Here is a 15,127-nt window from a genome sequence, read left to right on the forward strand (position 1 = left end):
TCGTGAATGTTTTGTCACCAGATTTGCACCTGTAGGTCACATGATGAATGACCCCGCTATTGAGGGTTCAGCAGTTTCTTAGGAGGGTCTGGCCCCTAAAATGACAAATGTCACACCTGCTGGCCTTTCTATAAAGGGGCTGTTTTAATGACCCCATAAAAAGTTTGCCTTTTTTTAGCAAAAGGGCAGCATTACAGAAACGTTTAAAAATCTTTAATTGTTATTTTCTTGGAAAAAGCTAATGCTTTTAAATGAAGTTTTCATTTTTGCAAAATATATCTAGAAGAAAAAGACAGTTTTGTTTTCTGATAAAGTTAAATTCAAAATTTTCCTCTCTTTGCAATGCTTAACATATTTTGTTCCCTCATGTATATTAATTATATGTTTTGAATTAACAAAATAAAAACACCTTTTTTCATAGAAAATTGACCCCCAAACCATTGGGATGGCAGAGTTTGTGTATTCTTTAAGAATCTACCTTTATAAGATTCTTTTATCCTTTCTGTCTATTTTTAAAACATTCTTGATCATTTCTAGGCAAAATTGGAATTCCTAGTATCAGTCATTATGAGGCATTTTTCTCCGTCAGAAAGCCCCTGGCCCAATTTCTAAAATGGTGGGAAAAACCCCGAAGATAAAATTTTAAGATTTTGTTTGTTGAAAGTATCTTATATGTTCTATAATGAGGTAAGAAACCTTATGTCTACTTCATGGATTCTGTGACATAATTTTGTTCTCGCTACTTTCATAAAATAACTTTGGGTACAACACAACATGTGGGTGAAGGTAGTATTATGTTGCGTTTTCCTTCGTTGTTTCTGTCAAAATATCTTTATTGCATTCTTTAATTGCATGAGCACAATGTGAAATGCAATATGAAAAGATTACACCAAAATTGCAACAATTTTTTTTTTTTTTAAATGAAATGTTTCAAATTTTTAAGATGATAATCATAATGATGTAAAGTGTAGATAAAATGGGTGGTTATTAATATTTCTATCATTTCTCTTGTCTTACAGTGCACATTATCTGATTTTTACTGATAAATATTTAAACACCCATGTTTCAGTCTAGGGTGTTGCCTTGTTTAAGATAATTATCAGTTTGGGAAAATATGATGAATTTTGATAACGAAAATTAATAATTGTTTTACTGTCATAAATCTGTGCTTAATGTGTTAATCTGGTAATAAATCAAGTTAAGGTATGTCAGCCAGCATGTGACGGACCTAAGGCATGAAATAGCTAAGTGACAGAATCAGCGAAATTGAACGATATCTGTCGACCCATATTGCATCATTTTTAATAATGTTTGCCGTACTGTCATTAATAGTAAGGAGGAAATAGAAATTTTAATACTTTTCACACATTTTATCATTGTCAAGGTAGTAACTGGAAGTCTTGCTCCAGGTGATTTTCTGCATGTAAAATTGAATTAAAGTGATCAAAATGTTATTAATGTTTTATATTGATTTATTTGACGCTTTGAAAATTATGAGAACACGATTTCATGACATGGGCCTATGGTGATGATTCAAATTTATGGAAAAATTGAAGTAATGTGTTTTTTATGAAAATTAATTTTGAACAGCCTGACATGCAGTTTAAATTAGGCTCTCATGTCCTTACCACCTGGTGTTGAAATTCAGACTGCTCATTATACTCATCTTATTTACACCATAAACTTTATAGAATATGATATAAAGCATTTAATTAAATGATAACCTATTTGCTCTGCATGATGTACACAGACTTGGTGCACTCAGTTGAAACTTTGATGTTTTTAAATACTAACGAAAAGATTTGTTCAGCGGTCATTCTAGAGCACGACAATTGATGTTGTGCATAGAACACTTAAACAATTTAAACAATATCAATGATGGAAAGTTGCAGTAGGGATTCGGACAGGCCACATGGCCTTATACTGGCTTGATCAAAACATTTCTTTTAATCTAATACATCCTAACTATTCCTCTCCAACCTCTAAATTTTATTTTTCAAGATGTTCATAATAAGGTCAGCCACTGAATGTCAGAAATCTTAGTTCAAGTATGTTCATAATTGAGATTAAATGATTGATATAAGCTTGTTTTACGTCATTGGGGGCACTTGACAGATAGCTATAGCATCAAGGATTTCCTATGTTAGTCTCACGATCAGCGGGGAAACTAAAGTAGTTGACACTTGCTATCGCTAATCAACCATTGTTTCCTAAATATTTAGCCCTTCATTCGTATATCATGCAGAGCGAAGATTAGTTTGAAAATCGCTATTGATTACATTTACTTCATACCAAGTACACTTTTAGATCATACTTTTATATAACGCATTTCACTTTAAATAAAGTAAACTACCATGTCTTCCATTTAACTACAATATGTCTTCAAAGATGTTTTTTGGCACTTGGATTTATGGGCCAGCTGTCTCCATTCCCCCCCCCCCCCCCCCCAGTAATTGATACCCATTTGTCCATATTAGCTGACAAGTTAATATGGTCTTTAAAATAATTTCAGGTGAAACCAGTACAAACTAATGTTCTGTCATGGTCAAAATTATTTACTGTTGGACTTGTGGATTCATTTTCATTCAGTTAAACCAACTTACAAATTATCTCCGCCAATAGACGCCTAGGATCCTGTTCTCTCAATGAAATAATGCGACAGTTACTTGCCCGTCACTAGGTTTGGCGGGGCTTTCGCCAGTTGTATAAAATTGGGGTTTGCGGTGTCTAGGTTTACGATGAATCAAACCCAGCCATACTTTGGATAGTTTTCAACAATAGATCTTCTGTATGCCTCTGTAGTTTCATCCGGCATACGTATGCTCGTACTAAGGATGTTAGCGCTATTCAAATTAAAATAAATTTTTTGAATGGCAAGTTTACCTTGGATGATTTCAAATGTATGGGCTAGAATTAACGTGCATGAATAGTTGACAAACAAGAAAATCATTGATCAAGCTTTCACATCCATTCATTAAATTCTTCACCATGCATTTGCTTGCTCACATGACCTCCACTAGATTTCATTCATAAACATTATCTTACAACCTTCAAACTTTCAACATGGAGAGATAAGTCAAAATTACAAACTCAGCATATAAACCTGACGTGCTACAATATGAATGTTGTACTAAAATATATCTTTAAGTATTCACAAATCTTGAATTATTCTGACTAGCATAGTAAATACACCTTAGATTGTCAGCTGTGAATTAAGAACTGCTCCTTTTCATTTAGATTAATTGTACAAAACAAAACAAATGGGTTTGATCTTGCCAAATTAGTACCTTTGACATTTAAGTAACTTTTTTAAGCCGTTGCATAGTATTTGATATGTTATTGTCTTTGTTGTTACGACATACCAAGTTTAAGAAGGAACTGATCAATGCTTATTTCAAGGAAATAAAATAAAAAAGAATGAAAAGAATAATATGTAACATTAAAGTTTTCTTATTTCAAATGAAAATGACCATCTGTCATTGTGAGTTTGACTCTATGTATTAAAGAGAACTTTAAGATCTTTGTTTTATTGATGAATAGATATTGTTAAAGTTATATCAAATGGTTTACTTATTAGGAAATAAATGCCCTGTTTCTTGTATTTTCAGCTCAAGATTCCCTGTACAAGGGGCTTCCCCCGATGGGGCGACCATCACCCTTACATGACCGGACCCCTCTCTCTGGTTCCCCTCCCGCCCCACCCATGGAACACAGCGACCATCGTGCCTCACCTGGCAAGCTTCTGCCTACCAAGATCAGCAAACATGAGCGTGTGAAAGCTTGGCTGGAGGTGTCCACCAGGCCTCCAAAGTATGAGAAGGAATCCTCCCACCCTGTCAATGGGACAACACACAGGTAACATGGAACATTGCATTTTATGACCATAACTAGCTTTCTAACCTTGAATGCATGTAGTTGTTTTTCTTCCAGAAAACGTCTCCTGTCATATATTGTTATGCACATGGATTGTTTATTTGAACACATCTGTTGGCCTGTTACCGGTCTTCACTCTTGTGATTATTATTTCATTCATATGAGATGTCTTCTGAAGTATAGAAATGACAAACAGGAAAGAATAGCTGTAATTTTGACTTTGTGACTGTCATCATGATAATCCATGCAATTACACTCACATCATCTCTGTCATCCCAAATTAGCTGCTGAAACCATTTCTGTGATGTGTTGATAGAAAAGTGTTTCTTGTATAAATGTACAACTTTCATTTTTTGGAAGGTTGGTTCATTCACAGATACTCGAGTAGTTACTACTGGTAAATGTTGCATCTGTTGTAGTAGGAAGAATTACAGATTTTCATATCATGATCAGGCATTGTTTCATGCACAGCTGCATGCTTACATGTGTCTGATTGTGTGGTGCATGTTCTGGCAGATTCCTGGTCTACTGTGCCAAATACATTGTAGCTGAAAGGTTGATGTTGACTCTCTTTACCCTAGATCTACATACGTTTGTGGCCACACTTGTTTTGTTATGGTGGTATCATTGGAATTAGGCATTATGATGAACAAGCCTTACAACCCTTACACTAGTACTTTTCATAAAAAACATATCAACAAGCACTGCTATATAAAATATAGAATTTGAGCAAGCAATAAAAGCGTTTAACCAGTGCAGATCTTGCTGGCTTGTGTTTATTCGACCACTGCCAGTGATGATCTACAGCTCATGTGAAAAGTAATTGTGTATCATAACGGTGGATAATGCAGTTTCTACCTCTCAACTTTTATGAATTGGTCAAATCTTGTGCATTGATTGATGTTTCTAATGTTTGTATGAACTTCTGTGATATTGCCAATTCCTCCACTGTCTGGAAGTGGTCCCTCAGCACATGCCAGGCAGTAGGTGTGGGGCCCATGATTTCAAGTGCCGACTTGTTGAGTGCAGCAATAAACACCCACAGAACATCTTCAGCTCGAATGCTGTAATAGATCCAGACATTCCTACCTCAGGTATTCCCATGGCATCAGCCATCACCACCGTGGGAAGGCAGGTTACAGACAACTTTAATGACAGAATTATGATTTGTGATGAGGCATTGTAGTTCCAGAGATGACAGGCATTTTTCCAGGTATTCAAGGCTGTAAGAGCAGGAAAGCTACTGAGTGCAACCTTTGAAAAAGCATGCAAACTTGAGCATTAATTTCAAATATCTGCGGGTTGTAAATGATTCTGCATTCATGCTACAGTGTTGTTTCTGTTCTTCTGCCTTGGCCACAGTGTTGAAGTGCCAGGGACTGTGAGATGATCTTTATGAAAGATGCAGCCAACTGTGTAATCTCGACCTGTCATTGTATTAAATTTGCCAACTTTCATTTTAATCATAATTTAAGGTATTTAACAGGAAATGAACTTCAATAAGAGGGCGTGGCTGTCATGAAATGTTGGTTGTCTTGGAATATCAGTGAAGTATGGTTGTCCTTGTGCTGGACATTTAGGAGGATTTGGCTCGCTAATGACATTATTGTATCTAATGGCAATTGACAGTGGTTGATGGGTGCAAATCTCAAAGTTTGGATTGATATATATACCACACATACCATAGCAATTAACACTGAGATAAATCATTCAAAATAAGCATTGATTATCATAAAGAGGGCATGGTAAAACTTGTCACCTGTTTCAACAATTAATGACAAATGCAAATATTGTATATTTGGGAATTTTTCAAGCTTAATTAGGTGATTGTGTCTGATTTATTCACACTTCCAGCTGCATTAGATCATCTAATGCATCTAATTTGCGGCTCATGGTCGTTTTTGCTAGGACTCAAGTGCATCTCAAAACATTTACTATCAGCATTGGAATCAGTGTTATGACAGCAAATATGGTATAAAATTATGTCCTAATAGATGCACCACCTCTTGCCATATTCTGGCTGTGGTTTTTTGTTATTGACATTGGTGTTGTGTAACCTACCAAAAGTACACTAGAGTAAAGGTTTATGCTGAAGATGTCAGCAGATGCGCTGTTAATAAATTGGGACTGAAACTGTGTATTACAGATGATGTCAGCAGGTGGGCTGTAAACAAATTGGGAAAACAATCAGTGGATTGCAGAGAAAATAGCTTGATATGTCAGTATAAGCAATGTTCTGTCCAAGAATTAGAGAAAGATACACAGAACAGAAACCCGAACTAGATGCACATCTATTGGTAGGAGGTTTATTTGATGCTTGCCCTGTATGAATGCAACGTTTATTATCATGATTTTATTGTGACAAATTGCATTTGCATTTGTCGGTGACATATTGTAATTGTTTTTTTAAGAAGTTTTGAAAGCACACAATATATATAAATCTTCCTTATTAAAATATTTACCACTTTGTTATTTAGAAAAATGAAAAGTTATGATTAATAAGGAAGCAAGCCTAGATAAACAGGCGTGTTGAGTTGAACCATCTGTAGGAAATACAGGAAATGAAAGGCTGCAATATCACAGTGCATGCAACAGGATATTCATAACCAAAAGATAAAACAACAAGATAAAATTCTGGTTTCCTGTCACTGACTCTCCCACATTTGGTCCTGAATAAGAGCGGCTTCTTTTCAAGTCTTAGGTTCATTATTCATTTATTTTACTTCAAAATCATGTTTAAAATATGTCTGTTTCCTAAAATCTTACTAGCTCTTAATCGAGCCCCGAGAAATTCCGCTGAAGACCAAAATATCTTGGTGAAGAAAGCATGGTGAAAATAAAATGATTTTTGGCACTTGAGCTGTACAACTTTGTACTTGGTGACTCTGGTATTTAAGATTTATTTGACCTCACAAGGTTAATTCATTTTATGATTAGGCAGGGCTTGTAGGTGTATAAATCCATACAAAAGTGATCCATGTGTGCCTTAGTACACTGATCTTTTGACATTGTGTCAATATTGGGCTGTTGTATATGAACGGTAATGACTCCATGTGACCATGCTATTACATATTATGTTACCTTCGTTATAGACCCTGCTATGTGCACTTGTTCGTTTTTTTTTGGTTCATTCTGTGGTCGTTTAAATCTGATCACCATTATATGAATGCTTGTTTCAACTTGATGCACATTTTGTTAATAGTGAGCAACTCTCCCCTGTTTTCAACCTTGAGATTGCAATGCCTGAAGCATTAGGAGGTTCAGGTGTTATCTTTCTAAAACAATCATTTTGCAAATTTCTGTTTTGCCATGAAATGAAGGGCTTTGTAAAATGTAGAATCCTCTAAAACGAAAAAAGAAACACCTTTTAGTGCTTATAATGTCAGAAATCTGTCGGTATAAAACAACAAGGAGATCTCTCGACAAAGTGGTGTAATATTTTCTGTATCTACATGAGCTGACAAATGCTGCATACCTGTTACATAACTCATTGTTTTATATGTTTCCTAGCAATTTAGGTAAGTTGGTTAATGTCTCTGCCTGTCTGGTAGGGCTTAATTACCTCCTAAATAAAGAGTTTTATAATTGTACGTGAACATCCTTCTTTGTTGGATTTATTAACTTTAAAGATCCTATTTATCTTTCCAATGGATGGGTTCTATACTGAACTTTTTATTCCAGTTTTTGCATAAAAAGTTTGTAATAAAAGAGTCTGAAAGCCTACACCCTTGAGGCCTTTGAATTTCAATAGTTTCCATCAATTGTACCTCGCGAAAAAGATAATAGTATTCAGGATAGTTTAATATTTACTTTTAAGGTATATGAATGAATCTCAGCGTTTTGCTTCGTTTCCCATAGTAACAGGTTTTGTTAGGTCATCGTCACATCAAGGTTTTATAGCTTTAACCTAAATCACTCAACGTGAAAAAGAATGACTCATGTCGAAAACCACAAGAAACCCAAGTGAGGTAATGATTAATATATATATACAGACTTATAAAAACTTGAAACTTTGCCATACTTTGAAACATTAAGCTATGAAATTGAAGTTATTATTTTGTCACAACACAATAACAATAATTACTTAATAAGCGTTGTTTGCTGACTAATTGGTAGTGAATCACGCTGTTAAGTCGAACTGATCAGTTATATAATATTACGAGGAAAATAGAAAACAACGAAACAAGATAGTCCGATGGCTGATTTATCTCGATTTATAAAATGAAACGATCTTCAAGTTCATTCACAAACTGGAAAAAGAAGTCTATTCAGTGTAAAATTACAGATTTTAACATGTGCCTGTCACACAGTTCAAAGTGTCCATACTTGGTCACGGGGTCTTTGATGTGGTAAGGATATCAGCACTGGCCATCTATTCAGGTGGACACACAGAACTGGCTGGACAGCCTGTGACCACGGCAGCTATCTCCAATTTATCTTATTATAATGTAAATGAAGAAATATCTTGTCCATCAAAATGTTTAGTATGCTCTTTCGATATATAGTATGACCATGATTATAATTAAACGCTATAGAGAAGGTTGCTGCCTTCTTGTGTATTATACAGGCAGTTCAAGAATTAACATCTTCAAAAAAAGAGAAATTTACAAACTGCTGTGTTAGTTTAATTGCAATACAGGACTTTTGCATGTCTAATCCCACGCAAAGACGATAAGAACGTATTAGGAATATATTTTTGGAAAGATATCAACATTTTGTGTATGAGTCATGTTTTGTTTATAGCATGTTATATAGTTAATATTATCATAATGTAGATAATCTCACAATATGTATTCATTAGAGTAAGCAGAGGAATATCAGATTTCTTTTGTAATCTTTCATCTTGTCTAAAGTTTGATATATTTCTGGCGCTTCCTTCATAAATCACTGACCTGACTTGATCAGGTATTAAGTTTCATTATTTGTTATAAAGCATTTTTGAAAATATTGCAACAGCCTGGGATAAGCTGCTGTTTGCCAATATTTGTACAAAACCAACTGAACTTGGTTTTCTGTAGTATGAGATTGCGGTTTTTAGTGTCACCGATTATTGTGCCTATTTCTTGATCAGCGAAGTACAATAGATAAAAGCTGAAATAATGATGAGGATATGACTCATGAATCACTGTTCTTGTCTTCTGTTTTGTCACCAGTAGTTGTGCACACATTACGAAATCTACCTGTTTTGCTGAAACTGGTATTTTCTTCTCTAGTCCAAACAGCTGTGATGTCATAATTAATACTGATTGAAAAAATGATGAACATGTTGTGTCAGAATTTTTTAAATAATAATAATCATTGATTTTTTTCAATTGTGTTACACTTGTAACTTTCGGTATGATTGCCTCATAATCTGGTAAACTTGCTAGTTTTTGGTCATTTATGATGACTGGTTCTTGAAGATTGCAACATACGACTGTCCATTTTAGTCATTACGTGTCATTACCCTTAGCTATCGCAAGATTATTTTCCCCCACTGTCAGTGTTGAGTGGTTGTAGAGTTGCAGCAGGTACCTCTTGTGTGTGACTCATCAGTCTGCAACCAGTCGTCAGGAGATGTGCCGACACTTGTTCTGCATGTTAACATGGGGGTGGGCTCCATTTGGCTCACCTGTATTCTCAACCTCACGAAATTCGAACATGGTGTTTTCTGCACTGTTTTATTTATGTAACTGCGTTATGTTCTCTGAAATGTAAAAAGATGTTAAAGTTTCGTTTTCTTCTTGGTCTTACTTGTTGACAATAAAATACACATAAGCTAAAAACAGTATTGTTTTCACACTGTATTGTAAATAGCAGAAATTAATTCTTCAAACAAAATTGTAACTCGTTTCTTTTTTAAGACAAAACTGCCAATCCCAGGTGCAAAATTATAATTAAGCAATGTTCATAGACTAGTGTCGCATATCCTGCATTGTTGTCCCTGGCAGGGGTAACAATTAGGTACTTAAGTCGTATTTAAGTTGAGTCTTTAGCTGCAGTTTTGGCTATAAGCTCTCATGATATGCAGGTAAAAATACATCTGCACTTCCACAATAATTAAGGTGCAGACAGTGGAACAAGATAATGACGTATAAAATTAACAGTTCTTACATTTTAACAGCCAGTCTGGCGCTGTTAAGAACAGGGAGGCATTTATTAGCATATATCATCACCTAAGTACCAATGCTTCATGCTCATTTTCAATTTCAGAGTTGTAAGATCGGTTACACCACCTGACTACCACGAGGCAATCAGTGGAGAGGGCTACCAGCGGGCCAGCTACCTGTCTAGTCATGGAGGATTAAGGACGCCACCCCCTCACCCACCACCACGGTACCCCCACCCCCCTGTGGACCTCCACCATGAAGCCCCTCTCAACCTGTCACTTAGCAATCCTGGGGAGAGACAGGGGCGCAGTGCCAGCCCACTCAGTCGGCCCTCTGTGATTACGTGTGCCACTGTTCCAGAGCGCCGATATGACTCTGCCAGCAATGGCTCCCTCAGTCCCAGTGGAAAGGATTCAGGTATGCACATACTATGGCTAGATGGTAGTGTACGTAAAATGTCATGTCAGTACTTTGTGAATCCCTATCTGAAGGACACACTGTTTGCTCAATATTTATTTTTATGAAATCAAAGAGGTTCTGAATCAATTGATCCAATATTTTCTTGAACAGTATAGCCTTTAGTCGAAGAGAAAATACCCAATATTTGGATACATGTTTGAGTCTTGGCATACTTATTGTAAAACAAGGAAAACAAGTTTCAAAATATTTCAAAACTGATAATAATATTTGTGAAATCCTGTTTCAACAAGTGTTCACAAAATGTCAAAAATTGCACTATATCTTGGTTTTAGATGGTTATAATGATATTAAACAACAGTATGACTGCATGCAATTTTCATCTGCTTCAATAAAAATTGAAAGTGGAAAGGAATTGCTACCATTTTATTTACATAAAGAAGAACATGCTTTTATGAAGATACATGTACATAGTTTTAATCTGGAAAAAAATACCTCTGCACCTTGCATCACATTTGATTCTTTTTTTGTCAAAGTGTGAGATTTCATTTTCTTTTTACTTCATTCATAAAACTTCCTGGGGGATTATGTTGCAAAGTTTTATTTGCATAAGAAATGTTCTTCAAATTCTATCGATTCCACTGTTTGCATTTTCACATTTCAAATAAGACTAGTGGTTGTTAGTCAACAATCTCCTAATACCTGCTAATATGGGCTCTGGTTTTCTGCCCTTAGGGGTTCACATTTAAAATAGGTTTTGGCAAACACTGCTTTCGATTTTAATGTCTTAAACAATTAAACAACAAAGAACTAAACGGAGCAAACATGGAAGTGGTTATTTAGATGGTTTAACTAACCAAGACGCTGGAGTTTCTTTTGTAGGGACAATGTGTAGGTAAACCTGCTTGTCTTCGGCATGGGGTTGAACCAAGTTTGATAGAGAAAATATGATTCAGCAGTATTGTGTTTTGAATTTATAATTTTATAACCTAGATGGCAGTTCATAAAGTTTGCAATAATTTTGAAGATTTTATGTTCAAAGTTACAGCAAATGTGTCTGAGTTTATTGCTCGTTGACATTTTAATTGTTCGTAAGTGTCAACCTGGGTAAAGTCAGGTGGTTTGGTGCAGGTCTATTGTTTCATACTGTGTCAATTTCAAAAATCAAAGAGATTGAACACCAGGATTTGTGTATTTTCTCATTAAAAATACATAAGAGGGGCCATTTCAACTTATCATTTACTACATCTTTGAAACCTGATACAACTGAACACTATCGGTGATCAGACGTCACTCTAATCTTCGATCTATTTGATCATAGCCTTAAAAATCTATTAACTTGTTTATGTGAACCAAATGTATAGGAAGAACGAAAAATAATATTTTTAAACCTTGTTGATGTTATAGTATTGGATCTTTCGATTGTAAAAATGAGTAAAAGATACTCCTGTAATTGCAAATAAAATCATTGTATAAAAAGCTCTTTTTCCTTTAGAATTCTGGCTCAGTGGCATATTTCAAAATATACTATGTTCTTCTGACATCAGACTTGAACCTAAGTATATACATGACATGATCGTGAACCATTTGCATAGTGTCTGTTAGTTATGCTTATATGTATAACAACATATCTCAAATCTTCTAATATACAGTAAGAATACTTGGTCCTGCCGCTCAGACTCACTCTCACAAAAATCATTAATAATAATTAATGCTAACACATTGTCAAATTTATGGGATGTCCGCTTTAATTTACTTCAGTTAATATATTTCTTAGAAAAGAAAATGCTTTCAACTGAAGCATGGTTAGACAATAAAATGTTGAATTATTAAAATATTTCGGTTACAATCTTAATTTCATGTTTACATAATTTTTTATCTGTCAATTTGTTAATTTAGATATTGACATTCATTTTCAATTTAGAACATCAGAGAATGACATTTCAATCAGATTGCAGTTGTCCAGTAGAGTGAATGTATGCAATAAATACAACTTTTGTAATAATGAAGATTTTGAAGAATAATTTATTGATATGATTTGCAATTATTAATATAAATTATAAATCAGGCTGTCGGTTGTAAAGGTGTACTGACATAAATTTGTTACTCCTACAATCGTTAAATACACATTACTGTCCATGTTTTCCTGTACCTTATACTATCTCCATTTTTCAACCTGCTATTTCATGGCATTTATAGGTTCAAATGATCATAAGAGAACATTTTTTGCAGTGCACCCACAACCCTTAGTATTGAAATTGTCACTGTCCTTTGCACAAGTGTATAATTTCAATTATGAGGGAAGTGGGAGAAGAAGCTGTTTGTTCCATGTTGTCGAGGACAGTGTTTATTGACTACATTGTGTGTATGTGAATAGCATTGTAATTTATCTGAACACAGGTCTTGAACAGTTATGGTCTGCCTACATGTTACCCTTTCGCGTTATATAAGCTCAACAATGTGTTAATAACTTTGACTATTTTATTTTTAGAAGCCGCTATTGACCCAGCCATAGAGGAGCATTTCCGGCGGTCATTGGGCCACAAGTACCCTCAGTTCCTGGTGAAGTCTCAGTCAGTGACGCCATCTCCACCCCCTCCTCCGCCAGCTATATCACATGCCATCTCTCACATACTCCCACCATCGCCACGAGAACGAACAGCTTCACCCGTCGCAAACAGGACATCCCCTCCCGAAACAAACGGACACAAAAATGTCTCCATTACTGGTAAATAATATTATGTAACCTTTTTTTTAAATAGAATATTAATATTCTGTGAATATCAACAGCCCTTTCATTGCATATTTAAAAAAATCGTTGGTATCTGTGAGATAGAGTTTACTTACACTCAAAGGATAAAGATGGATTTTCTGAGATCTGGTGCAAATTGCAATTTTAGATTTCCAATATCTGAACATAGTTGTGTGTGTTTATTTCAGGCTCAGTAGATGATCATTTTGCTCGGGCGCTCGGCGACAGCACATGGTCAGCGTTAAAGGCCAAGACCGGTCCTGGGGAGCCCCCAGAGCCTGGGTCTGTAGACGACCACTTCACCAAGGCCTTAGGGGACACCTGGCTCAAACTCAAGGCAGAGAAGGACCCTGCTCCTCGATCCCAAGGAGGGGCCTCTCACCAATTTTCCCTCCCCCATGGAATGCCCCAGCCCCTAGGGCGGCCAGGACCCACCAGTTTACCACACCAACTACCACAGAGGCCCACATCAGCCTCCCCGCCCTCACACCACTCACCGATTATATCCACCTGAATACTCTTCAGAAAGTGAGTCAGAGGAGGATGTTGTGCCATGTGACTTCTAAAGTCATTTGTTAAAGATGCTTGTACAAGCCCCTTGACTGGGTCGTACCTAAACAGAGCAGAGTGGATGGCTTTGGAGAGCAACAGAGTTCCAAATACAGTTTTTGTTTTCAAAACAAGCCTTGATGAGAAGTTCCATTCTGAAGAGTGTATCTGTGAGACCTGTACTCTAAAACATTGTGAGCAGGGTTTTTATATAAATAAACTCCAGAAGGAAAACAATGGACTTGTAAAAAGGTTGCAATGGATGAAGCAATGACACACAATCTTAAGACTGCCAAACCTGATGCCGTGCAGGGGAATGAAGTGTCATACATGTATTTTTGACCATTGGTCAGTAACTGTTGAGAATTTATGGTCAGTGTCTCATCGCCTTACATTCTGTGCCTCATGTATTTTTTTTTTACTTTGAACTATAGTTGAAACATTTTGCTAGAGTTTCATCCTTTGTGGATTGTGTACATAATATGCATGGTTTTGCTATGTAGTATGTGCTAAACATAAAAAAGCTATGATTGATTAATTCTGCAACTTGTTAATATGCTTATCAGTCCAGAAGGTCATGATTAACATGCATTGAATTGTCAAGCTTAAGTTTAGGGAGTGTATGTATTCAGTTATTTTGATACAAAATTTCACTGCAAAGATGAACACTTTTTCAAGCCATAGCTATTTAGCTACAAATTGTCAGGACTTGAATCATTTGTAAAAAAGTATAAGGTGTTTTATTTCAATATGTTTTGAAGCAGTTCATGTCATTTTTGTTGTAAATATTTTCATGATCATTATTTATTTGAATTGCTCATGAATGCACAAGCATGCACAAGTTTGTTGTAAGGAAATTGAAGTAACATAAACATCATGTCCATGTACAAGTTATGATTATATTGGGTTGAAAACACTGCCAGTGTATGTTCTGCCATATTTTGTTCAAAATTCTACAAGTTTTTTCCATTCATTGGTAAAATAAGCAGAAAATGCTGATTCATGTTGTTTCCATTATATCATGATTGTGTTAAATATGTTATGTTACTGTTTTGTACTAAATGATTTATGCTCAATTAAAATAATCTCAAATTTATTATCGATTTGTTTTATGATTAATACATGTCTTAAAGCTGTTGTTGAAAATCATGTGTCCTCCATTGCACAACTAATTAAAGTGGTCTTGTGGTATAGGTTTCCATTTATTGCCCAAGAAGTCCTGGGTTGGACCCTCACCAGGCTGAGAGTAGTCTAGTGGTGAAGATGTCCATCTCTTACCCAAGAGTTCCTGGGTTTGATCCTCGCAGGACTTCATTTACCTCACAAAATCATAGTACTGGTTTCTGCCTGGTAATTGCGATCAAGAATTATGTCAGCTATCTGCACAATCTTACTATAGCAGGTATAAATTCAAGTATTATGAAGTAAAAAGGAAAGTTAAAATCCA

The 15,127-nt window shown here is 35.6% G+C and overlaps 1 protein-coding gene across 2 annotated transcripts in view; it reads left to right on the top strand.

The window, feature by feature from the left end:
* LOC128217260 (transcription cofactor vestigial-like protein 4) overlaps positions 1 to 14,776 on the top strand; it is a 37,360-nt gene extending 22,584 nt beyond the window's left edge. For both annotated transcript variants that reach the window (XM_052924285.1, XM_052924284.1), the window contains exons 2-5: positions 3,609 to 3,855; positions 10,066 to 10,379; positions 12,871 to 13,107; positions 13,320 to 14,776. In XM_052924285.1, coding sequence (XP_052780245.1) covers positions 3,609 to 3,855; positions 10,066 to 10,379; positions 12,871 to 13,107; positions 13,320 to 13,645 — 1,124 coding nt within the window. In that variant the 3' untranslated portion in view covers positions 13,646 to 14,776. The remainder of the gene's footprint in view (positions 1 to 3,608; positions 3,856 to 10,065; positions 10,380 to 12,870; positions 13,108 to 13,319) is intronic.
* The last annotated feature ends 351 nt before the right edge of the window (positions 14,777 to 15,127 follow it).

This window comes from Mya arenaria, chromosome 14 (genome assembly GCF_026914265.1).
Source record: "Mya arenaria isolate MELC-2E11 chromosome 14, ASM2691426v1".
NCBI classification, from domain to species: Eukaryota; Metazoa; Mollusca; class Bivalvia; order Myida; family Myidae; genus Mya; species Mya arenaria.